The sequence below is a fragment of the Tribolium castaneum genome, chromosome 2, assembly GCF_031307605.1.
Source record: "Tribolium castaneum strain GA2 chromosome 2, icTriCast1.1, whole genome shotgun sequence".
In the NCBI taxonomy this organism is placed as follows: Eukaryota; Metazoa; Arthropoda; class Insecta; order Coleoptera; family Tenebrionidae; genus Tribolium; species Tribolium castaneum.
In genome coordinates, this window is record NC_087395.1 from 14,233,027 (window position 1) to 14,258,377 (window position 25,351).

Below are 25,351 nucleotides of genomic sequence, written 5' to 3' on the forward strand. Positions count from 1 at the left end.
TTCCTAGTGTTTTTTTTTTTGTAAGTTGGTTCCAATTGGTATCAAGTGTTTCGTTTACTAACATAGTTTGAGGTTACCAAAATTCGTTGTTTTTGATTATTAACGTTATTAACTGTTAAAATGGAAGAAAATGACGATATAGTAACACTAAAAATTGAAGAAACCACCATACAGTGTAGCCGCTCGGACTTGATCAAACACAGTGACTATTTTAAAGCCATGTTCGAGGGCAACTTCACCGAAAGCTCAAAATCGGTGATTACATTAAACGTACGTACTGCAAGCTTTTATTCGTGTTCTTATCAGTCAATTGTAATTATAGGGCGTTGAGCCTGAAGCTGTAACCACAATTTTAAAGCTTCTTTGGGACAGGGAGTACGTTATTCGAGAAGATTTGGCCTTACCTGTGGTCCAAGCAACTTGTATGTTGCAATTTCTCGGAATTAAAGACATATGCATTGAACAGTTGTCATCTGTGTTGTCCGTACACAATTGTCTTAAGATTTGGTTGTACTCAGAAGCGTTAGCCATCACGGAGGTTTCACTTGAAGCAAAACTATTATCCCTACTTGAATTTAAAACAGTCAAAGATTCGAGTTGTTTCCTAGAATTAGGCCTAAACGAACTGATTAATTACGTCGGGAGTGTGTACTTATACGCCAATTCGGAGTTTGAGGTTTTTGAAGCAATCATGAGGTGGTATTGCAGTTTGGAAGAAGGGGGTTTAGAGACGCTGTTAAAACTGTTACACTGTGTGGATTTTAACGCGCTAACGATCGGCGAAGTCGACAAAATCATCGCTAATCCTAATGTTAGTAGACATGGGACCCTCATTGATACCTTAAATTGTGTCATTGGCCTGAAAAAGGACCCCAGTTGTGCTCATTTCAACACTGAATGTGTTAACAATGCCAAATCTTTGCTCAAATCAAAAAACCGGAACCTGCACGGATATCCCTGTATTTTCCTAGATGAATTCACACATTTACACTCATCCGATAAAACAGCAACAAAATTTCACACCGGTTGGTTTCATTATCAGCATGGCAAGATTTGACTTTTTTTTTAGATCAGTGGAGACGTAAGACACGATACAATGACTTGAAAGACAGCAAGGGTTCATCCGTTGGTGCCTATTTAGGTGAGTCCCTTGACCCTTTTATTTTAATTTTTTAAATTCAGTGCGTTCCCAGACTTGAATTCATTGGAATTCAGCCGATTCTTTTTCATGATTCCGAGTTGTGACTCTCTGAACGGGTTTCGAATATGTGGCTGCAAACAGTTTGTTTTTGTGTATGGGGGAGAGTACACGTTGGGCAAGGGCGAATGGAACTTGGATTTCCGTTCCTATGATGTCATTAAACAGAGCTGGAAATCGCAGAAGTGAGTATCATGCTTGTTTGAAGTTGCCTGATTTCTTTTTGAGGCTTCCGTTTCCGCGTCGTCACTTTGAGACGTGTGTTTGCGGCAAGTACTTGTTCCTGGTCGGAGGGACTGGACCTTTTCGCGTTATCCAAGATAATCTTTTTTGGTACGACATTGAGGAAGGTGATACGCGCAAAAGTTTGTGGGATTTTTAATCACTTTGTTTCAGATCAGTGGAGTGAAGTGGTGCAGCTTCCGTGTGAGGGGAGACAGCTCAAATGTTGCCCATTTGGAGACAAATTGTTAATTTTGAATTTAAACAACAAGTGTGGTTATTTGTTTTCGCCTGAACTGAACGAATGGTCCACTTTAACTATCTGTGATTTAAACAATGTCCTTCCGGCTTTTTCCGATGACTTATCGTTGTTTTGTTACAAGTCTCGAATTTATATTAAAGGTATTTCTTATTTTTTAAGTTCCAAATTAGAATTTATCTTTTCAGAAATCTCATTATTCGAACTTGAAGTACAAAACAATGTGCTTGTCGTGACTAGGAATATTACCTTTCCGGGAGTAGAAACGACTGAACTGAATTATGTGGAATCGGTTTTGTGCAATAATATTTTGTTTCTACACACTACTACGAAGCACTGGAATTTAAAGCCTAATGAACGACCAATTACTATGGAGCTGCTTAATCTTGATACATTTGAACTTAAAACAGTCGATGAACAAACACATAAATTAGATGCTGGCTTGAAAAACTATACGGTTGTCAGAAATTTAGCTGTTTTTACCGTTTTTCATCCCAATTTGGTCAAGGAAAATAATCTCATTAATCAGTATTAATTTATTTTTGAACCTCACATAAGTATATTTGATTAGTGGCATTTATTTTAGCATTTTAGTATCGATTTTTTTTAATTTTAAGTGAAACTAGGCCTAAACACTAGAAGGCGAAACAAAATTTTGTTTTAAATTAATTTAATTGCTTTAAAGAAAAGCAGGAATTTTAAGGAGCAAATTTTTAATAAACTAAGAAAAATATACTACGAGTTTTACGAAAAATAGTTATTTAAATCTGCGAATACGGTTGAAGGTTTCCTACAAAAAGCATATCTTTTATCATGATACGTTTATTTTTTTACCAGTGGTTGAGTGCTTAAACCAATTCCAACCTATTCGGTTTAGTTAATTTTCTATAACTGTGTCCCTTATTTTTTGTATTTAACTGTATTTATACTTTGACTTATAAAAAATAAAATCGACTCTTATTTACGAAACAATTGGGTAACTGGAGGCGTCAATGTAGGCAAGACAATATCAGTGAGGCTGCATTTTCCCATTTATAAGCGGTTTTGGGTTTATTGAAGATAAATAGGTCAGTATTAAAACAATTTTTTTGTTTACACAACTTCTTAGTTTTGTACACATCACTAAACACAAAGGACAGTCAATTTTGCCTCATTATCCAAATTAGATAATCCTCAAACAATTTACATTTTGTAGTCTTTTCTCGTCGTTTGAAGCAAAATGCTGGGGCCGTTAATTTTTGTGGTGCTCCTTTGTTCAAAATTGGGTAAATCTAGATTCAGAAATAAAACGCAAATCATTGAATTTTTAGTGGTCACCGACGAAGACGTGAAAGATTTTGACGTGTTTAGACTGTTTGGCCTGTTCAGATCTCTGCTTGAAATCCGCCCCGAAGACGTTAAAACCACAGACGTCACTTTCTACCTTTATTCACGAAACATTTCAAACTTAAAGTTGCCCCTCGATGGTGGAAATATCGATATAACGAAAAATACAAAATTCATCATTCATGGCTGGATTGACAACCACAACCGCTCGTGGTATCACCACTTAACTGACGAGTATTTGAAAAAGGGGGACTTTAATGTAATCCACGTAGATTGGGGCCGCGTTTCGAAATCATTTTACGTCTCATCGGCCCAGAACACGCGACTAGTTGGTAAAAATTAACTCACGATCCGGCACAAATAATTCTTGTAGCTCATTTTATTGCAAGCTTCATTTTGAACCACAAACTGGCTCTGGGGAAAGTCCACCTAATCGGCCACTCGTTAGGGGCCCACATTGCGGGGTTCACCTCCCAAAATATCAGGCAAAAAGTGGGGGAAAAGGTGGGCCGAATTACAGGACTTGATCCTGCAGGGCCAGGATTCAGGAATGTGTTTCTCACCGATGAGGAGCGGCTGAGTGATGAGGATGCAGAAATTGTGGATGTGTTTCACACCGATGGGGGCGTTTTGGGCTATTATAAGCCAATCGGGACTTTTGATGTTTATATCAATGGGGGTACACGGATCCAGCCTGATTGCAGGATTAGTTTCACTGAAATATCATCAGCAGGGGAGTTGTTTGAAGACAGTTAAGGTTGAGAAACGTGTAAACTCGGACTCAAACCATTTTCTAGGCTACTGTAGTCACACGCGAAGTTACGTCCGATTTACGGAAATCGTAAACGAGAAAAAATATTCCTGCAACAAGTGTGACTCCTGGCTTGAGCACATGGTCGGCTCTTGTGAAAAAAACGAGTTTTACGTGTTCGGGGCCGAAGATATTAATAAAACTATGACCGGGGTTTGTTTCGTTGACACAGTAAACAAAACCAAATAAAACACAGATTAGTTACGTATCTTTTATTTTTTTCTGTAATAAGTAAGGTGCCGTTTTATTTGTTTTAATAAAATAAATCCCTCTAGCTGTTGCCGGTGTCCAGTCCCCAAATTCCACGTCTTCAGTCCGGCTTGTTAGCACAATTTCTTCTTCATCGTTTAATTTCGCCGGCCTTGCCATAACATTTCTCTTGTTTATGCTTTCGATGAAATAATCGTTGGACCTCGCATGGCTACAATTATCTAAAAATCACAGTAAAAAATGGCCAAAGTGGCACAAAACCCACCATCGACTTTACGTGCAGGGCACCCAGGTTGGTTTTTCCCGCCGTTTACGTAAAAATCGACATGCCCTATGGGTTTCAAAATGCCGTAATAATTCACATCAGTGTGTATCACATCGATAAAAGTAGCGTCGTGTTTGTTCAACCTGGCTTCAGGTTTCGCATTTTCAAAGCCTGGACCAGCGGCGTCCGTTGCTGTGATCCTTGCCACCTTTTTCCCGGTTTTTGAATAAATGTTTTTGCCCACGAAACCGGCCAAATGTGATCCTAGTGAGTGTCCTGTGGGCCAATTTTTATAACTAGGGACTAGAAATTTAGCTAGTCTTACCTATAAGGTGCACGTTTTCCACCGGAACCCTTAGGCTAACTATCAAATCGGCTATAAATTCCCCAACGGGTTTAATGTTAGCTGCAGACACTGCGAAACTTTTATTCGAAGCAATGGACCAGTCGACGTAAATAATGTTATGTGGGCCTTTTTGGAAATACTCTTGTTTCATTTGTTTGTACCACGGTGATGTTACGTTTGAAGTGTAACCATGCATTAGTATTTTCATGGGAAGGTTTCTCTCATCTTCGGGTAAGGAGTAGTCCTCGTTTATTGTTATAGCAGTCGTTTGGGTTGCACTTTTGAATAAGTAGTAAAAGACGTCGGATTTGGTCGCGTCAGCTTGACAGAAGTCGACGGAAGGGATTTGGGATAAAAATTCTCGAGTGTAAACTGGAAAATGGCTATTTTAGAAACGGGAAATACCAAGCTGACTAACTACCTAACTGTGAAGTTAGTTTACCTTGGTAGAGGAGCAATGTGTAGAAAATGATTAAAGATGCAATGGTCATTGTTACAGAATTTAAACTTTATTAATTTAGAGATATGTGACAGGAAATGTGACATAAAGGAGATTTTGTTATTGGTCAAGTTATGTAGCGATATCTACTTTACATTAAATTATGCCGATTCATGGGAGCACACATTAAGATAACGATAAGCATTAATGTTTGTAATGTCTGTACTTTTGTTTTTATTTTATTGGAACTCTTCTACTAACGTTTTCGGCCCCTAAGGTCATCATCAAATAGTGGACGTCGTAATATTCTACGTCTAACACCACCGTCGTAATATTCTACTCAAAATTCGAAACTTATCTGACAACAATAACTGTTTAATTTTTTATCGAAGAAATTTTGAGAAAATCGCTTTGAAACTTTTGATTTTTTTCTGTAGCAGATATCAAAGAATGTACAGGATGGTACATTTTGGATGTCCGAACAGAGCATAAACTTATTGTATTTTTTTAATACATTCTGTACACTTGAAAATAATCTTGTCTATACATTTTGTACAAATTTATTTAAAATTAATATTTAATGACCAATACCGAATTTTAGCAGTTTGCTGGTACAACTTGTAGAATAAATTTTATATGGAATCTGAGAGAATTAAAACGTTCAAAAATCAAAACCTACAAACATGCCTTGTATGATACTTGTTAATTATATTTTTATATTTGCACTCAATTTATCCATTTCACAAACAAATGCATAATTTTATCTGTCTTACGAACAAGTTAATTAAAGATTGTTTTTATTGCTTTCTATTACATAAACCATTTCGTAGTGCAATGTGCAATTATTTCGCGAGCGTGAATTTGTGTGAATCCTTAAAAATCAACTATTAATTTATTAAAATAAAACAGATAATGTATCATTTATTCTAAAATAAATCAGGCAAGCCTCTACACAGTTAGAAGCCAAATTGTCAATTTTTATTTTATTTTGTAAAAATAAGAAATCATTAATTATTTAATTAATTATTTTTAATTTACTCCTAATTGTTTCACACTTGGGTGTAAATGTAGTTCAATGAAACCGATTTCACTTCCGATGTTGACCTGTCCTCTCATTATAGATCCATTTAGACGGGTTTACAGACGCATGAATCAACAAACCGCGGTCCAAAGTCCCAAGTGGTTACAACTGATTTTGTAATATCGCGAAATACCTGACACTGACATTATTTTGAAACAGATATACGATTATAGTGGCGATAATTACAAAAAGCCGACAGAAGTGTTTAATGTGCCTATAATTAACAAAAGTGTTCTTGAGTACGTTAAAGTGACAGATAATTAGTTAATATAAAAAAATACCTGGCATTATTCAAAGATCACTCACTTCACGACGAAAAATACTGTACGGTATACTACACTATTTATTTTTCGAGTGGGATAGATTTGTTGACTGTGACGTCGGCGATTACGTGCTGTAAGTTTAGTAGGAGCACGTTATTATGTAAATTATGAACTGTGGTAAAATTTTAAAAACTGTGCCTGTTATCACTTATCAGTCTATTGTTAAGTTTTAATTTTTCATAAGGCTTGGACTCTAAATTTTGATAATGTGCTAATATTCCAACAAACAGATTCGTGGCTTCAAGCTTAAGGCCCCCATTTTCATGCGAACACGTACTGTACACGCTGATGAAGTCGGAACAGCTAATTGCGTGTATTTGTGCAGTTAGAACCTTGATAAGCCTTGAGGAAAAATCTATTTTTACGATCTCAGAGCGCTATAATTCAGTTCGCTCAAAACAAAAGTTTTTCTTTATTTTATTTATTTAATTTTTTTTTAAATCTTACTCAAATTACGTAAGATCTGTTGTTTAAAATGTTTGAAGGTTGTGGTAACTTACCAAGGAATAAATATATTGTTTATAGTTATACAACAAAATATACTCGTACACTGGTATAATAATTGGGAAAGTGTTTAAAAAAAATATATTATTTCTTTATTTGTAAGCACAATATAACAATTTACACTAAATTAAATCAACCTCTGCCGAAACGCTGTCGATGATGTTTTCACTTTTCTTTTTACTGTGTTCATTTTTCAAACGGCTGTGTTCGTACAAGCTTTCAACCACATCGTCCTCATCGATAAAATTCTCAACATCTTTCTTATACTTTTCCAAAATATCCCGTCTTATTAGTTCCGACTTGACGAATATTTCAATCGCCGGTCCTGTGAATTTCCCCACAGCAAACGGTGAAACCGAATCGGTTATAACCAAGTGGACTCCACTGGACGTCCTGTTGACGAACTCGCCCATTATGATCTGGGGCTCTTTGGGCGGACACCTCCCTATTAAGTACTCGGTGTAAGACGGGCACGGCCACCCCCAAAAACCCATTTGTGTTGTGATTGATTCGGCAAAGTACAAGGGCGCTCGGTGGTGATTACAAGCGAAAAATCCTAAAACCAGTTTTTATTTATTTATTTTTAAATAATTAGTACACTTGTTTTACTGTTCTCTGCCCAACATCCGGGCTGGATCACGCCCCCATTTATGTAAAAGTCGACATGGCCGCTCTCCTCCACAATGCCTTGCACGAAAGCGTTTGTGTGGATGACGTCGACGAATTCGGCGTCGCCTTTGTCTAATTTGTTTTCGGGGCCCGCTGTTAGGAAACCGGGACCGGCAGGATCGAGTCCTGTAATCCTGGAAACTTTGTACGGGCGAAGGGCGTTAGCGACGAAGTTTGTTAACTGGCCGCCTAAACTAAAACCGATCAGGTGGATGTTTTTGGCTCCTAGCTCCTTTATTCGGTCGACTAATTGGGAAGTGCATTCGCCCACATGGCGCGTGTTCCACACGGCAGCCGGGTAACAAGGACCTGCGGCAAGGGACGACCAGTCCACGAAGAATATGTTCAAGTCGGTTGTGCGGTTGAAATATTCTGGAATGAATGGGCGAATATTTAGTGCTTCCTTTGCCATTTTTTTAATACTTGTTAAAGTGGCGACTCGTGTTTTCACAATAAAGTATAATTCGCAAAACAAGCTTTATTTGGCAAATGTGATGTTTCATTGTTCTATTTTTGTTCAAGACATTTTTAAGCGCCAGCTCACTTTTTTCACAAAATTTTGCTCATTCTATTAGACTAAGAAATTATTATCTACGAAAATTGAAAATTAGGTAATTGCCTTTTTCATTAGATTTATCTTGCTGTTGAACAAGAAAATTCATTCATTTTGGGAAAATAAGTCAGAAAATGACTAATTAATCATATTAAATTCAGAGTAAATTCGTTAAAACGCGCCAAAAATTACTTGATGTTAAGGTAAAAACTCTTTAGCTTGATTATTGTATTATAAATGAGAAACACTTTTTTGAGAATTTCCCAATTACGCACTTAGTTTTTTTTAACATTATTTTTGTAATAAAATTTTTCGCGTAAAATTTTACTTAACTAGATCGGCGAAAGTTACCACTGCAGATCGAAAATGTCATTACTTTTACCTTTAAATACCGACTTGACAGACATCGGTAATATAATATAATATCAAAAATTGCCGGATATTCTTGTAATATCCTTTATTTTATAACAGGTTACTGTTTGTTAATAATGGTATTGTTATTTATTACGTAGATAATATCAATAATTAACAATAAAAATGTAGTCTCTTATCCAATATTCCAAAAATTAAAAAAGAAAATCAAGCTCATACCTATTTGAGTAACTTATAGGACACAAAAACGAACATAGTAAATAGAAAATAAATATAAAAGCAAGTAAATAAGTAATAAAATAATTAAATAATTTTTTATTGTTGTTTTTTTTTCTTTTCTAATGTCTGCTTTATTTGTGATAGATAGTTCAGAATTAATCAGAATGTGTGCTATACTCTTTTTCAAAAATTTAAAGATTAGAATACATAACAGGACATTCAGTCTAACAAGCTAAACAATCACCACAGAGGAATAAAAATGATAGTTCTCTGCCTTACCCATAGCTTTATTTTTTTAAAAGCTTTTTTTGTATGAAGATCGCGTTTATTTTGCGAAATTTGCCAAATTACATGTAATTTGGTGTGATTTTTGCTTACTTAGAATAGTTATAAAAACTCACTTTATTATAATTACAAGCGAGACAATTATTTTTTTTTTGCTAAAACAGACCTAAAATTTATCTAATTGGGTCGATAATTATGTTATTTTGAACCAAAAAGTTACGTGTTGTAATAAAAATCAATATCTAATTCTCGTAAAATTTTTCTCAAACTTGAAATGTTCAATTTTTCGCATAAATTTGCCAAAACAAGCCAAAAAATTACAAAAGAGATTTGAGATATGACACTATTTTGGCCTTTTTTTAGATTTCTATGGCGTATGTGTGAGGAGCGCACTTATTTTGCGTTTTGTCACAAATTACCAAATTACTTCTAAATTGGTATTATTTTGGCCTATTTTTTAGAGTGGTTTATTAGCTCATTTTGCAAAATTTCTTAATAAAACGGCAAAAAATTTGCAATTAAAATCGAAAATTACGGTGCTTTCATATTTCACCACTGTTTGTTTTACGAAGATATAAGTGAAAAACTATATTTTTGCGAAATTTTATAAATCTGGAGCAAATATTTACCTAGTTTGATAGGCCTGATAATACTAGATTTACGTTATCATATTAAATTATATATGAATGTTGTCCAAGATTGTATTTTTTTAAAAGCAAAAAAATGAGAAATTTTTTTTAGCAAATTTCCTTTTAAAATTCAAATAATTACGTGTCTAGTTAAATAAATCAATATTTTTGCCTTTTTCCAATTCTGGCACCCACTTTTCTTAAAATTTTTACTCAAATGGTCCGGTAAAAAATAAATATAAATATATATGCGTATGGTGGTAATGCCATCACCCAAGTGCCAGAGTTTTCAGGTCGCATCTACAGCCTAAAATTACAGTCCGGTAATTTTAATTTGGAGCATTTTGTCATGTTTTGCAGTAAATAGATAAACAGTTTTTCTCATAAATTTGCCACAACAGGCCAAAAAATCACAAAAGAAATGGGTTGAAAATTACTATTTTCTTGTTTTTGAGTCGGGAGTGCATTTTGCTAAAAATTACAAAACTGGTTAATTTAATTTAGAGTTGTTTGGTAGAATAAAAATTTTGCAACTAGGGCGAAAACGATATCATTTTGATATATTTCTAAATTTAGCCCGTTTTATATCGTTGCGGTTTTCCTTACTAAGTTTATTATCTTGTTTTTAACCGCAATATTCATCATTATTCTGCATTTCGTCAAAAAATAATCAAATTAAATTGAAATAAATGTTCATTTTTAAGCCCCTTTAGAGTGATTTTCCTCATATATTAAGCGAAATTTCGATACGAACACCCAGAATCACCTAATCACGTCAAAAATTTCACACATGTGTTTTTAAAACAAAAAATGTGTTGTTGTTAGCACGACCTCACGTTTTGAAACCGCTTACGAACTAATAAATATTTCACTTACGTTTTTTGATTTCGATCAAAACGTTCAAATTCCGGTCGGAGTTATATCCGTGAATAACAATTTTCGTCGGAAGACTTGGATCAAACGTCGTCGAACTCAAATTCGAATTGCCAGGCTCACCACCGATTCTCACAGGTTCCGGCTCTTCTTGAAACTTCTTCGAATACAAATAAAACGTCACATCGGGATCGGGACACAATCTTTAACATTTTTCTTTGCAAAAATTCCTGACCTTCAACTATTTTACCTATTAACCGCTATTTTGCAACTACCTATCACAATGGTATCAATCCCTGACTGAGTGCCCTGTTTGGAGGCTGGACGCGGCACATCGCTCGCAGGGACTATCACGACCTGTGCCTGGACATGAGTGGCTGAAAAGTCGGTAAATAACTTGCGAAAATCAGCCAAATTCACTTACATTTGAGAAATAAAACGAAGAAGAGGTGCTTCCACATTTTTGTCCTCGAATGTTTGGGCGCATTCTTCGCCCGCTAATTTAAAGAAAGTTCAGACAAAATATAACGTCGATTCACGCTATCATTCACAACACTGCACTCCGATAATTTTGTACGCACGTCTCGTTCAGGTCAATTAATTTCAATTCAAGGCACACAGCCGCTTTGAAACGGTTATCTTCCTTTAGGAGATTGATAGATACTTTGCGAAATAACACAACTCAAGGAGAACAAAACGTACGGCGAAAACGAAATCAGTTTACTTAATGAATGGCAGAATCTCGTACCAACTGCATTAAGTAATGAGTTTTTGAAGAAAGTTAATAAATGATCAACATACGATTGCGGAACGAGTTAAGTTGGATAATAAGGCAAATGCTAAATTTATGTTATCGTCGGTTATACTTCGCACTTTGCGAAAACGCTAACAATGTGAAAGCTCCGTGACAAAAACCAAACTGAAATATTTTTATCTGACGCAACCACACAACCATAAAAACGCCCAATTAACTGATGGTATCAAATTATTTATGTTAGGCCTAATTGGTGTCTAGTCTTAACGCTACTTTTATTTTTCCTTCTGGAGCTTTTTGAGTCGTTTCTTGGAAATCACACGGTCTACTTCGTCTCCAATATTAACTTAACCACACAGTATAAGATGCAGGCCTATAATTACGCATTTTTTGGAATAGTAAGTAGGTACCGTTAAGCTAGGATGTCATCATTTCTCATCTTATCATTTTTCACAATCTTGATTGGAGATAAAAATCAGACCTTCATCTCATTTCAATCATTATTTCCATTTCGTTGCGTAAACACTTCAGGATTTGTTCTAAACGAGGAAATTTCAAATTAAGGAAAACTTTACTAGATGCAATTATTATTATTATTGAGCACCACCAACTGTTGTTATCATTACATAATCCGCTCGTTTCGATCAGTTTTTTCAGAAGTTCTGTGGGTAATATAAGCGTTGAACTGGTTTTGTAGCTCTTACAAAATTGAATTTGAGGCGACAAGCTGCATTCTCCCGTGTGTAATAACTTTCTGCACCTATCAACCATATTTCTTGTAATTTATATTTTAATTGTTACTCGTACATTCACTAAATAAAATAAATCGAAGCCAAACTGGTGTCTTATATGGAAATTCAACCTCTGATTTAAAAAGTGATGAAGAGGATGTCTCTTGAAATCAACAATTTAGTCTCAATAATATCAGTAGTTATTCTACATTTAACTATTTCATTTGCGAAGGAACAGATAATACGGTCTGACCTATGACACGTGCTAATATTTTTCTGTATCCCTAATCATCAATGTTTACAGCAAATTGTAACCAGTTTTATTTTTTTCAAATTTCCGCATTCTCAAAACACGTTAACAGAAAAAAATTGAAATGTTAAATAGTAAAAATTTACTATTTCATTTGATGTTTTTTTACAACACATCAATAATGTTTAACAAAAATGTTGAATAAAAAAGATGTCAATATATGATCACATTTAAATCTTGTAGTCAAATTGAAATGGTAACAAAATAAATCTACCACACAATAAAAAAATTAAAAAAATGTTTTTTTAGAAAATTATCTAAATAATTATTTAAAAGATGCAGTAAAATGTAAAAAATAATGTTTTTCTACCAGAGGAGAATATTTTTGCTAACAAATTAGGATTTTAAAATTTATAAAAGCTTTGGGAACTGTGCTCAATTTAGGAAGGTAATTCTCTAATGACTTATGAGTTATGACCGTTTCCAAAGCTTTTATAAATTTTAAAATCCTAATTTGTAAGCAAAAATATTTTCCTCTGATAGAAAAACATTATTACTTATTAGTGCAGCTTTTAAATGAAAGCTTTTTTTTTAAACATATTTTTCATTTTTTTATTTATTGTTTTTTAGTCTTTACTTATTCTAAACGTCTTTTTCTCTGAGATTTAGTTTTACCGCATTATTGTAACACCATTATTTTTTTAATAGAAAACAGCTCTTAGCATTGAAAGCACATCCTACCTCTGTTCTGTGTCTGTACTCTATCGTCCAAGATAAATGAATTAAAAAAATAGCGACATTTGGCTCCAAAAATATGAAACAGACAGACAGACAACAAAGCAAGTTAAATTAAAAATATCCAAAACTTACAATAATTAAAACAGTTATTTGTTGTAGAAAATAATTTAATCGACAGTTTCAATAATCATAAGTGAAAAAATAAAGCGTTCAAGTCTTTTATTTAAAAAAATATCTACATTTTTTTCCGATTTTTTTCGAAACGGAAGTTTTATTTCAATGATGAAAATAAGAAGATTAAGTGAGAAGGCTTCAGCAGTCGGGATTTTTCCCTTCATCTTTTTTCCACCTGAATTTGTATTTGGAAAAAAATTACTTATCTGTGCAAATTAAAAATAGATAATAATAGGTATTGATAAAAACTTTGTACTTTATTAAAAAAATTAAACTAACTAAATATAAAATTTTCAAATGCATAGCCCAGTGCGAAAGGAGTCGAGTTGGAAGTTTCAACATAGAAACTTCCTCTGATCCTAGAAATCTTCACTGTATTCATGACTTACAAAATAAATTGACGTACCGTTTGTTGGTGAATTCTCCCATGACTGCCTTGGTGTTTTCCGAACACAGTCCTAAGACATAATTTGCGATATTTTCACACTGCACTCCCATAAAACTTTTTTTGTTTTTGATGGACTCGGCAAAATATAAACCCGCCATTATATGACTACACAGTGGAGGGTCTGGAAACATTTAAAAATAAAAAGCCAAAAAAATTAAATTCGTACATGGTGCTTGGTAGCAAGCCGGTTGCAAAGCTCCCCCGTTCATGTAAAAATCAACATGCCCAAGCGCTTCCACTTTTCCAAAAGTCCCAGCACTTGTGTGGACCACATCCACGAATTTGGCGTCAGAGGGATCGAGTTTCCACTCTTTGTTAGGTGTTGCAAAGAAGGGAAGGGCAGGATCAAGGCCTGTTATCCTCGCAGGACGGATGCTCAAAGCCCTGTTGATGTTAGCGCCAGTAAACCCTGCTATATGAGCCCCCAGACTGAACCCGATTAAGTGCAGGGAACTGGGGGAGATTCCCAGCGGGATTAGGCTCACTGCTAGGATTGCTATACATTGCCCCACGTGCCAGGTGTTCAGATAGGCAGTGGCGTAGCACGGGACTTCCGACAGAGGCCCCCAATCCACTAAAATTTTTGGCTGAATTTGCAAAACCAAAGCTTGGTCCCTTTACCTAAAATAACGTTGTAACCAATTTCGTGATAAGCTTTTCTGACGCTTTTAATAGCCTTGTCGATGCCCAAACCCCCATAGCCATGGATCAGAATTTTGACTGGTGCTAGCTTGTCGAAATTTTCGGGTAAGTGCACTTTGAAGGGGTTGAGCTGGTGGTAGGTGGATAAATTCGCCGTACCAGTGGTGAGAAAAAATTTGACCATGTTGGTATTGCATGGCTCCTCGTAATAAATAGGGCAGTCACCGAAAAGCAGTTGCAGTGAATTTGCAACGGTGCAAATTTCTAAATGAACGAAGTGCGGCGTTTGGTCAAAATTGCTCTACTTACGTGATAAATAGATGAGGAAGTAAGACCACAACACAGCCACTGGAATTATCATTTCGGACACACATGCTTCTAACATCGATCGATGTCGAAAAACCGCGTTAACGGCACAACTTGTTTCTTCATTTCCATGGAAGAGTAGTTATCGTAATTGGAAACAACAGTTGATCCTCTGGATATTTTACAACAACTAAGTATTTGAATTTTCGTCTGGCAAATAAAAGAAAGTTTTTATTTAAATAGAGGTAGCAATGTCAAATCGCATGCATTTTAATGAAGTTACTTAGCTATCAGTGGTGGCACTTATTCATATTTAAATGGAAACGTTTCATAATTTTCTTGGGCGGCCACAATTATATAATAATCCATTTAACAATGATAATGATAATAATAAATTCGTTGACCTAGTCTACTGGTTGATTGGGCCGCACCGAAATGTTGTCGAGTGACACCTCAATGTGGTTTATTGTATATTTAATTTGGCAAACAATGGGGCTTGAAGTTGGAAAAATTTTGATTTTTACTGGGGGGATCTAGATTCACCTTACGTACGAAATAATTCCGTTTTGGATTTACCTCACGTTATTCAATACAAATTTCATGGTCTGTTGGTCTAACTTTAAATTTAGAAAACGTAGCAATGTTTACCTTTTTATGGATGCGCTGCGTTATTGTACATTTAAATGTTAAGGGCAAATTGTGTTGCAATAGAAAATTTAAATAATGTACAAGAAAGAAATTTTCAATTTTCAAGAAGTAACGCTATGTTTGGATTTTGCCTTATTCTCCAAGTCCAACAAACCTGTTGAACATTCCAGACTAGTCATGAAAACCATAAAAATTGTTTTAAAATTGGGTTAAAATATTTATTGGACTGCTGATCTCTAGTAGCATAGATTAAGTACCTAATCTATGGTACTGGGCATTTAATCACAAGATAACATTAATTTTGCCTTCATTTACAGAATACACCTATTTTATTGGTAAAATGAAAAGTATGAATGCTTATTAGTTATTACATAAGACAATTAACATAATTTATTTCATTGCAGTGGACTGATTACATCGTTTAAGAGGTGCATCTTCCAATTAAATATGCAAGAAGTTTATGATACTTTCATAGAGAGTTTCATGTAATCACTAATCGGTCTACGATTTGTCTACATATGCCAGAAAAATTTTGAGTTTTCATTTTTCACATTCATTTTTACTATATCCTGAAAATAAATCTTTACTACTAACTTAAAAGTTTACCTATTATTATTTGTTGTTAAACAAACTTTACCCAAAACTCTACTTTAGATAAATTTTAAAAAACTAAATGCAAAGTTATGCTATTTGTGATTACTGATTAGCGAGGCAAATAAAGAAAGGTTTCCTTTATTTATGTTTTTCTAAAATTATCCTCCTAATTTTCAAATTCAGGAAATATTTTAAGATTTTGAAAACACAAATAATTTTTAAGATGAAGTAACTTTTTAACCGTCTCATCTTGTTTTTATTTTATTGAAAGAAATATTTTGATCGTTGTCTTTTAAAGTAACAGTCTCACCTTGTTTTTGTTTTATCGAGTGAAATATCTTGACCGTTGTCTTTTAGATATTTTTTCGAGTATTTTTTCGTATTAGATTTAGATATAAACTTTATCTGCCATTGAAATAAACGACTGTTCATACTTTAAATGAAAGTAAAAATTAAGCTTAAAATGACTTCTGAAAAAAAGTTTTACTTGAATTTACAAAGATTCATGGTGGTATTCAGTTAAAATGTTAGCAACTCCCTCTGTTGAAGTAAGGGTATCAGTGTTCAAAGACGATTTGGAATTAAATTAAATTAAATATTTTATTCGAAAATGTCAAGATTTTTCATAAAATTACTATTTTAAGCTTGGTATTATAAAAAGATTCACTAAAAGGAGAAAAGCAAAGACGAATGTAGAACAAAGCGAAGAAGAAAATATATATTTTTTGTATATTGTATTTTATTTTTATTTTATTTTTATTCTATACATATGTTGTATTTTTTGTATTGGAATAATTTCGCAGTTTCTCGTGTCGAATTAATCGAATTGAATCCAAATTATTTTATACTTTGTTTGAAAGAACTTACATTTTATTTTGGTATAAATAATACACATTTAAAAATCTGTTTTATTTTCACGGAGTAATGTAACCAGACTGAAGAGTACACAGTGTTATTTTTTTATTTAAATTAAAAGAAATTTTTAAGTGGTGTTCATTGCCACAGATTACCTTTGCAACATAATGGATTATACCGGTGTTTTTTTTTCTAAAAATGGATTTTTCGTTTTTTTGTTATCTAACACTTCAAATCCTAAGGTAGAATTGTATACGTGATTTTAGGTTTCTAGTTTTCTCAATTTATCACATTTTTAATACAATATTTTGGTACTTTGGTAAAACATCGCACGATCTGTCCGTAATAATATAGTAACAGAAGTTAGATCTAGATTTTTTTATTGCAGTTTTTGAGGCTGTCTTACATTCTTTTTAGGTACAACTAATAACAATAACTGATAAATTGATAATAAAGATTTGAATCACAATTTCTATTTTGTATTTTACTGAATTATTTTTAATTGCATAGTTGTTAGCATCTTTAAACAAATAAAAATAAAAGAACAGTCACAAAAACACAGTTTTATTTTGCATTCAACAACACAAATAAATAAACATAAATACAGTTACGATCAAATAAATACAGGTACAGTATATCCCTTATTAGGGCGATTTTTTGGCGAATGGAGGGATTCCTAAAAACAAGAGAAAATAAAAATCAACAAATCTGTTACGACCAACCTTCAACTTCCGTAGTTGTGGGTGGTTTGATTTGTGGCGACTTCAAGCAACATCTTTTATCCCCAACACCTCCAGCTTGCGTCGGACAGTACGGAGGATAATTATCATGAAGACAATACGAACCACTCGCCCTGAAACCCCCTAAGTAGCTACAAGTATCCAAAATTGCCAAAAACTTACGACAAAGGCGTAAATTGTCCCATTTCTATCGGGATCCCAATGCGGTGGCCCGGCCTTGGCCCCGTGGGACACCGTCTGGAGCAGGGCTCTGCCCTTTTAACAAAATCCTTGTGGATACTTTCCGCCAAGTAACACACAGCCCAGACGTGGCTACACAACTGTTCATCGACTAGAAACCATAAATAAATATCGTTAAATAACGCGTTCTAAATTATTAACGTACGTCCAGAGTTTTCGCAATAAGGTTGTACCCTTCCGCCGTTAATACAAAAATCCACGTGGCCGCTTTTCCCCGATTCACCATAATGCCCTGCATTTGTGTGGAGAACGTGGACAGCGGCTGCACTCCCACTTTCCAGCCGTGAGGAGTTCGGTACTAAGGGCCTGGCAGGGTCTAGCCCTATGATTCTGTGGATTCGGAACAGAACGTAGCGCGAAATCAAGCCGCAGATGTGGGCGCCTAACGAGTGCCCAACACAGGTCATTTTATCGGTTTGCAGTCCCATGGCCCTTAGGGCCATCAACAGGTCGCCAATGCACCGCGCCACCGCTTTCATGTTGTGAACGGCGGCCCTGTAGCAGGGTGGAGGGCCCAACTTGCCCCAGTCCACCACCCAGACGTTGTAAGAACCATGGTTGATGTACGCGTCGCGGAGGACGGCCATGGGCAGGGTACCATCGCCGCCCGCGTACCCATGGACCAGGATCATGTCCTCCTTGGTGTGGTCCCACCTGCTCTGCCGCAAAAAATCGCTTTTTGTGTAGTCAACCACCTCGCTTTCGCCCCCGCTGTACAAAATAAACCTAACGTCGGGGTCGGGGCAGCGCTGCCGTTGGTCAGTTGGGCGGAACGAGCAGTCCCTTAGGGTCAGATTCGAGGAAGTGGCGTTGTGGAGGTAGAGGGCATCTTTGATGGGCTGGTTCGGGAGGGTCACTTGGCACCAAGTCACACCTATTTTTTTTTAATTAAATTGAAGTAACAAGTAATGCACTTACAAATCGAAATTGAAATAAATCCCACTGTGGTGATATACGACATGGTGAAGCACAACTCTTGTGGCAGGAAGAATTTGAAGTGTCGTCGCGAAAAATGCCGCTAGAAATAAGTATTGATTTGTCGGCAAGAAAGTACGAGGAAAGTAAAATTTCATTTCACCATTTTCTAGTCATTATCGGGGAGTGTGACAAATGGTTTGGAAAATGGGGGAAACTGGGGGATCAGCGATGGGTGGACTGGAAACAGGGGGTTTATTTAGGGATTGCGATGGTCAAAATTGCTTTCTTAATTAGTATTTTTAAAGTACCACCAGAAAAAGGTACTGTTAGATGAAGAAAGTGGTGTGCATAATAAGGAGCCTGATTTACATACGAGTGCGGCTATTTTGATGTGTCGTGTCTTAAAGAGATTTAATGATAGGTGTTTGGCCCACTTTTACACTTTGCAGGAGTCATCTTCGTGGGTGGCAGATAAATATTATAAATTTAAATTAGCGAATTAGCTCTTGTCAACAACAAAGTAAGACAGTTTCCTGTTATCTAATGGAATTACCTGGAGTTTTCTGCATATTATTATTTTTTTTCGTTTTTTGTTATCTACAATATTAAGAAAATATTTGTCAAGTTTGCCATAATTATCTAGCAAATACTTTTATGTATCTTTGGACTCTTTCGCTTGTAAAACATTCATTCCATTTTAACGAACGTGATATTGTGTACAAATTTTTATTATTTCGGAGGCGGCAAAAGTATCTTTATTTTGGCTAACAAAACAGCAAGTAAATCGATGAGTTGCATTTTTTTAAATAAATTGATCAGATTTTTAGTTTTCGTCTTATTTTTTTACTTCTTAAGTTCTTAATTGTTTGATTAATAAGTTTTGAGAAATTTTTAGTAGTTTCAATTCATATTAAAGAAAATTCGAAATGAGTAATGTCTTTGAAAAAAGTCAGAGACAACGTAATATTATAGATATAGAAAAAAGCGTAAAAATGGCTAAGTTTCTTGAAATACAGAGTCACTTTTTAATAGATATCTTATAAGAGATATTTAAAAATCTAGCGCATGTTTGGTCACATCACAAAGAACTTTTCCAGGTTTTGTAATTTAATTTTCAAAACTATCCTGCATTCTTAAAGAACTTGTGCTAGAACGGGAATTGCTATTTCATTCAATTAATCTGACTGAAAAAGTTTATAGAGAAAGCCAACTGATAAAAAGATATTTATTTATTCAAAACTCGGTAACTGATACAATTTGTTTGATGTTAGAATAATTAGATTTCTTTAACTGTTATGGAACAGTGTATGTTCAAACACACCTAACATTTTTCGAGCAGTTTATGCAGTTTAGCAGTTCATTTGAGGTGTCAAAAAAGGAGTGGTAAGTAGCATTTAAAATTTTGAAAATGCTACAAATTTCCAAAGTACAAAAATGTCTTTTTTCGAGGTTTGTAAATTTATCCTTATTTTTTGACTTAATCAATATTTTTTTTAATGTTGTCATAGCCAGGGGCAGCCAAAATACGCCACTGGTGTCAGATTGCATTATTCCTGGCTGAAAAATGAGTTGAATAAACAATTTATTCTATTCTTTCCCTAAGAAAGTGAGTTTGAGTTAATTGTCCTAAAATAGTTACTTATTGGACCTTAGTATTTGACAATTTGTTGTAGCTGATGATGACATGTTTATGTCAAAACATCTTACGTTTTTTTTATTGTAAAATTTGTTGATAGCCAAAAATATTATTATTTATTATTTGCCCTAACCCTTATTTTTAATTATATTTTCCCATTTTTTTATGTTTGTATTATGTTTGATATTCTTTACCATATTCTTGAGAATCATTGATTTAATATTCTTATTTTTATTGCACTTAGCCCACAAGCGATTTACCTAATATTGCATCAATATGTTTATTTAATGAAGTTGTTCTTTACCCGAAATGATTTGCTCTACTCATTTTATTTTATGACTTGTAATAATATCTCGCTGGACTTAGTCAAATTACAATTACAATTGCCTTATAAAAAGGCGAAAAGACGATTTTTCTATCACTCCCTTCTAAAAAAGCAAACAAAATGCGCCTTTATTCCTTTATATTTTTGGTACAGTACTTTGAAATCAGTTCATGCACCAATTCAAAATTACTCGAAATCGAACCTTACCTACTCTCAAACGTTATGAAGGAGTTCATGGTTCGCATAATCATGGAAAACAGCCATGAAAAAGACGGCTTCCTCTACATCGCCATTAACGAAGTCGAGCCCGACTTTAGCGACTTTGCTATCAAAAAACTGAACGATCTTGCAAGCGTCATTATAATTAATTTCGGCATTAACCGAAATATTAAGCCATTAGTGAGTCAAATTCATTTAAATTCGGCCAAAGTTGCAAGCTTGTTTCCAGCTCAATCCAAATCATTTTAAGTTCGTCCTGACCGACCCGGAGGGTGATCTCTCGTACGCCAATGATATTTTCAAAAGAGTGAGAGTTTCACGAGCCAAGATTGTCCTAATTCTCACTCGAAAACCCCTTCCGATTTTTATAACGTATCTTCTAAACTCGTATGCAAAAATAAAGTGTTTCAACGTCATCGTGGTGTACGAATCGGACGGAAAAATTGAAGTGATGACCCACAATCCATTTTTGCCTACATTCGACAAAATTGTTAACTTGACTAACTCGCCTTTGCCTTTCTTCTACGACAAGACGAGAGATCTGCACGGGAGCACAATTAATTGTTTATTTACTTTCCATGACAGGACGAAAATAAAAAAAGTGAGGAGGAGCGGAAAAGTGGATTTTGAGGGAAAGGATTATAACGCAATTGCCACAATTGTGGCACACTTAAACGGGAAACTGCAAATTGAAACGATGGACAATGCGTTTATAAATCCCTGGTTTGAGGCAATCAATTGGCCTGATAGGGCAAGTCGAAAAATCAAAATTTTGGAGAAGCGGGACATTTCGATTTTGATCAAATCGGAGCAGTTTACTGTCGATGACCAAATTGTGGAGAATTTATATCCCCACACTCAGAACGACTTGAGTATTTTGGTTCCGAAAGCTTCGGAAATACCGGTGGGTGAATTAATGGCGGCAATTTACAAGCCCTCCACTTGGGCCCTTAATGTGACAATTTCGTTAAGTAAGTCCAACATATTACTGGAGTGTTGTGTAATTTTAATAAAATTCCAGTTGTTTTTCTCTTAGTTGTGACTGTTAGAAAATTATGCAAACAACGTATTATCATCAAAGACGTCTTTTTCGAAGTGTGGTCTGTCTTGGTAATAAACCATGTAATCCACTTTCCACGGCACAGTTTGGAACGCTTGTTAATTTTCGGGTGGATATTGTCCTGTTTTGTTGTAAACATGTTCCTGCAAACTAAAATAACCAGCTTTCTGGCCATCAGACTGAATCACCCTGACATAAACACCATCGAACAATTGTTTGAATCAGGACTTCCACTCTACTCGCTCCCAAACTACGCCGAAGAAGTCCAAAAGAAATACAACGGAACGCAGTACGAAAAGTTCACTCTTGCATTACTACCTCTGGCCAGTAATGAAGGCTTGATGGACCAAATGACTTACAAAGCCGATGTTTCACAACTCCCTGCATTTATAATCGAACACGATATCGCACTTTTCGTCTCTAGATGCAAAAATCTGAGGAGAAATGGGGCGCAAATGTACCATTTGGTCAAAGAGAGTATCATCCCGAATTACCAATCGTACAAAGTCATTTATAATTCTCCTCTTTTGCCCGTATTGAATAAAAAATTGAGGAGGTTGGGCGAAGGTGGTTTCATTGAACTGTGGGCTAAAAGGTCCATTCATAATGCAACACTTGAGGGGTTTTTGTCACCGGAAGGTGTTGCGGACGCTGACGCAGTCAAACCTTTGACTCTAGACATGACTTTATTCTTGTTTTATGGGCTACTTTTGGGTCTTTTGTTCGCAACAATGGCGTTTCTGGCTGAGGTTTTTGTTTACGAAGTAACCAAACCCAAGCAGTTTATATTTTTACATTAATTGTAGGTACGGTGTTTTTTGCATTGCCAATTAGACACATTTTTTTGAATTTTTAATAATCTAGTATTTAACGTAAACCAGTAGGATACAAACTGCAATGTTATGTTTTTCTAAATGATTTAATGAATTATGTTGTTTTTTGGAAAAAAATATTCAAGTTGAAGCAGTGTCACAGAATAATTATAAGAATATAAGTAGGTAAAGTACATTATGTGTTAAAAAAGAATTTTTTTTTAGATACTGACCCCTGCCTCACCTAAAATTATTCTTAAACATACAAGATGTTTTCTAAATTAGCTACAATAATTTTTTTAATAGAATACCCTGTAAAACTTCATAGTTTTTCTAAATTCCTAATTGCTTGGCGTTAAACAATTGGTTTCTATTTAATTTTAAACATTCTTCTTTAAAGTGGTAAAAGTTTTTTTTCTGGGAATCTTAGTTTTTGGGCAATACGTTTTTTTTAAGAGCGTGTTTTAAAAAAACATAAGTTTGTATTGTAGCTAATTTCAAAAAGACTATTTGAAAATAATTTTAAGGAAAAAAATATTACTTTTCCAACATTTAAAGGTGAATAATGAATTTTACGACTTCCTGTTCATGGTCGGATTGTTTTATCGCCGCAACCAAATAAACACAGCAGTGTTAATCTTGACACGTTTGAACTTAAAGCAGTTGATGAACAAACACATAAATTAGATGCTGGCTTGAAAAACTATACGGTTGTCAGAAATTTAGCTGTTTTTACCGTTTTTCATCCCAATTTGGTCAAGGAAAATGATCTCATTAATCAGTATTAATTTATTTTTGAACCTCCACCTAAGCATTATTGATCATTAGTGGCATTTATTTTTTTTATTTTAAGTGAAACTAAGTCTAAATACTAGAAGGCGAAGCAAAATTTTGTTTTAAATTAATTTAATTGCTTTGAAGAAAAGCAGGGAAGTTGGGGATCAAATTAATAAGCTAAGAAAAGTGTACTACGATTTTTACGAAAAATAGTTATTTAAATTTGCGTTCTGAGCTGCGAATACGGTTGAAGGTTTCAGCATATCTTTATCTTGAAAGGTTTATGATTCGTTTAATTTTTTACCAGTGGTTGAGTGCTAAACCAATTCAAACCTTCTCGGTTTAGTTAATTTTCTAGAACTTTGTCCCTTATTTTTTGTATTCAACTGTATTTGACTTGTGTTCACTGTCTTTGTTTATTTTTCTTACTCTAAAACATAGCTGTACTATGTGGCGTTGTGTCGCACCCTAGTTAGTATTTAAGTGTGTGTATTTCATGTAATAGTATTTCATTATAGAAAATATACACTTTGCTTTTAAAAAAAATTATTCTTAGCCTAGTTTGACACAAAATTTTGTATTTCGCTTATAATACTTGGAAGTTTGTCCGCTTTAAACAAAATGATTACTCTGTGTGGAATCAACTCTTTATCTTCACTTTGCCAATTCCCCGTCAGTCCTGTGTCACTTTTTCCGGCCACACTGTATTCAAACCTACAGTCAGCTTTCTTCCAGAAGATTTCTTCTTCATCATTTGAGAAGACGATTTCACTACCGTCGCTTTTGGACTTCCAGTTTTTACAAATCATTAAATAGTAATCAAACTTATAGCCGTCATTCTTCTTCCCCATTCTGTGTATTTCATCTTGTAATGCGTGTAGCATAGGAAGGGAGATTTTTGATGGTATGTTAACAAACCGCTCATTGATAATAAAACCAATTTTGTTTGAATTGTTTCCCACAATTTCTTTAAATAACGATTTAGCTTCAGGATCCGCCTGTTTCGTAACCTCATCATCAACTAACTTGTACAGTTGTTGAACACATGGTGTCTCCTGAAAACCCCCTATTATCCCCAGGTTGCAAAATAAACACAACCACCTTGTGTTGCGTTAGATTGATAACACTGGTGATACCAAACACATCAGACTCCTCCACCATCTCAATATCTTCCTCGTCGTCGCTATCGTTAAAACTTTGCTTCAAAACAGATCCAATTCCAGCCTGAGAAATAAGCATGTCACTCATTTGGCCCAAATCAACATGTGCAGTTAAAAATAACTGATTCAGTAACTGTTTAATGCCGTGAAAATCTTGGCCTTCGGGGTTTCGGCCTTCAAAAGTCGCTTGGATTTCCTACAAGAGCACGTGTCATAAGTATAACCCCAAAAACTGTACCCACTTGTTGGCCATGGTAACTCCCGGACTCGTCACTTTGATATTCCTCATCAGAGGCGGGTTTCGCGACCTTTCGCGACTTTTTCGAAGCCCCAGCCATGTTTTGAACTTATTTGCACTAAAAACTCAACTCTCAAGCCAACCGGTTTGTATTCCTAGGTTAGGGAATTGTCAAATCTCAAACAAGTGTCAGGGATTACAGTGGACCAGTACAAAAATCTAGTTTGGCAAAATAAAATCTGAAAAAAGATGAAGTTTAATTTAATATCAATTGATAGCTATTGGAATAATTATTTAAATTATTAAGGATTTAAAATTGCATTTTTAATCTTCACAATTGGGAAATCCCGGGAAAGCCGCAAAAAATGTATTTTTTTTTCAGTAAACAATCAGTTATTGGCAATACTGGGAAAAAGATAAAGTTTTAAACATAAATTACTGCTAACAACTTTGTCATTCTTTCACGAACCAAAAAATTATCATAATTATAGGCAATGAGCAA

The 25,351-nt window shown here is 34.8% G+C and overlaps 7 protein-coding genes across 9 annotated transcripts; 3 read left to right on the forward strand and 4 right to left on the reverse strand.

Moving 5' to 3' along the window:
• The first annotated feature begins 15 nt into the window (after positions 1–15).
• On the forward strand, positions 16–2,651 carry LOC100142011 (kelch-like protein 38). The gene is made up of 7 exons (XM_008199396.3): positions 16–270; positions 323–1,025; positions 1,070–1,141; positions 1,194–1,383; positions 1,427–1,548; positions 1,595–1,822; positions 1,868–2,651. The coding sequence occupies exons 1-7, from the start codon at positions 121–123 to the stop codon at positions 2,212–2,214; spliced, it is 1,812 nt and encodes a 603-aa protein (XP_008197618.2). The 5' UTR covers positions 16–120; the 3' UTR covers positions 2,215–2,651.
• Positions 2,607–4,024, forward strand: LOC103314184 (endothelial lipase). Its single transcript, XM_008199397.3, has 5 exons — positions 2,607–2,746; positions 2,875–2,944; positions 2,990–3,337; positions 3,379–3,756; positions 3,803–4,024. Exons 2-5 carry the CDS (start codon positions 2,899–2,901, stop codon positions 4,003–4,005), a joined length of 975 nt encoding a protein of 324 aa, XP_008197619.2. The 5' UTR covers positions 2,607–2,746; positions 2,875–2,898; the 3' UTR covers positions 4,006–4,024.
• Positions 4,014–6,621, reverse strand: LOC107398628 (phospholipase A1 VesT1.02). 3 transcript variants are annotated; one of them, XM_015983351.2, is made up of 4 exons: positions 6,439–6,621; positions 4,617–5,009; positions 4,292–4,567; positions 4,014–4,247 (listed from the first exon to the last, which is right to left on the reverse strand). In XM_015983351.2, the coding sequence occupies exons 1-4, from the start codon at positions 6,443–6,445 to the stop codon at positions 4,018–4,020; spliced, it is 906 nt and encodes a 301-aa protein (XP_015838837.1). In that variant the 5' UTR covers positions 6,446–6,621; the 3' UTR covers positions 4,014–4,017. The 3 variants fall into 3 exon arrangements, with proteins under 3 accessions (XP_015838837.1, XP_015838836.1, XP_015838835.1); XM_015983350.2 differs by lacking the exon at positions 6,439–6,621 and adding an exon at positions 5,080–5,601; XM_015983349.2 differs by lacking the exon at positions 6,439–6,621 and adding an exon at positions 5,059–5,600.
• Positions 6,622–7,053: 432 nt separating this feature from the next.
• On the reverse strand, positions 7,054–11,509 carry LOC663002 (lipase member H-A). The gene is made up of 5 exons (XM_015983348.2): positions 11,009–11,509; positions 10,835–10,961; positions 10,588–10,787; positions 7,594–8,025; positions 7,054–7,540 (listed from the first exon to the last, which is right to left on the reverse strand). Exons 1-5 carry the CDS (start codon positions 11,043–11,045, stop codon positions 7,107–7,109), a joined length of 1,230 nt encoding a protein of 409 aa, XP_015838834.2. The 5' UTR covers positions 11,046–11,509; the 3' UTR covers positions 7,054–7,106.
• A 1,750-nt stretch (positions 11,510–13,259) lies between these two features.
• Positions 13,260–19,160, reverse strand: LOC663058 (uncharacterized). The gene is made up of 10 exons (XM_064354773.1): positions 18,623–19,160; positions 17,850–18,578; positions 17,627–17,795; positions 17,447–17,577; positions 17,387–17,400; positions 14,631–14,769; positions 14,301–14,585; positions 13,846–14,253; positions 13,638–13,800; positions 13,260–13,590 (listed from the first exon to the last, which is right to left on the reverse strand). The coding sequence occupies exons 1-10, from the start codon at positions 18,663–18,665 to the stop codon at positions 13,506–13,508; spliced, it is 2,166 nt and encodes a 721-aa protein (XP_064210843.1). The 5' UTR covers positions 18,666–19,160; the 3' UTR covers positions 13,260–13,505.
• Positions 19,161–20,942: 1,782 nt separating this feature from the next.
• Positions 20,943–22,923, forward strand: LOC107398622 (uncharacterized). Its single transcript, XM_015983307.2, has 2 exons — positions 20,943–21,773; positions 21,824–22,923. The coding sequence occupies exons 1-2, from the start codon at positions 21,254–21,256 to the stop codon at positions 22,660–22,662; spliced, it is 1,359 nt and encodes a 452-aa protein (XP_015838793.2). The 5' UTR covers positions 20,943–21,253; the 3' UTR covers positions 22,663–22,923.
• A 1,057-nt stretch (positions 22,924–23,980) lies between these two features.
• Positions 23,981–25,039, reverse strand: LOC663110 (uncharacterized protein). The gene is made up of 3 exons (XM_969171.4): positions 24,854–25,039; positions 24,553–24,807; positions 23,981–24,506 (listed from the first exon to the last, which is right to left on the reverse strand). Exons 1-3 carry the CDS (start codon positions 24,947–24,949, stop codon positions 24,009–24,011), a joined length of 849 nt encoding a protein of 282 aa, XP_974264.2. The 5' UTR covers positions 24,950–25,039; the 3' UTR covers positions 23,981–24,008.
• Between the last annotated feature and the right edge of the window lie 312 nt (positions 25,040–25,351).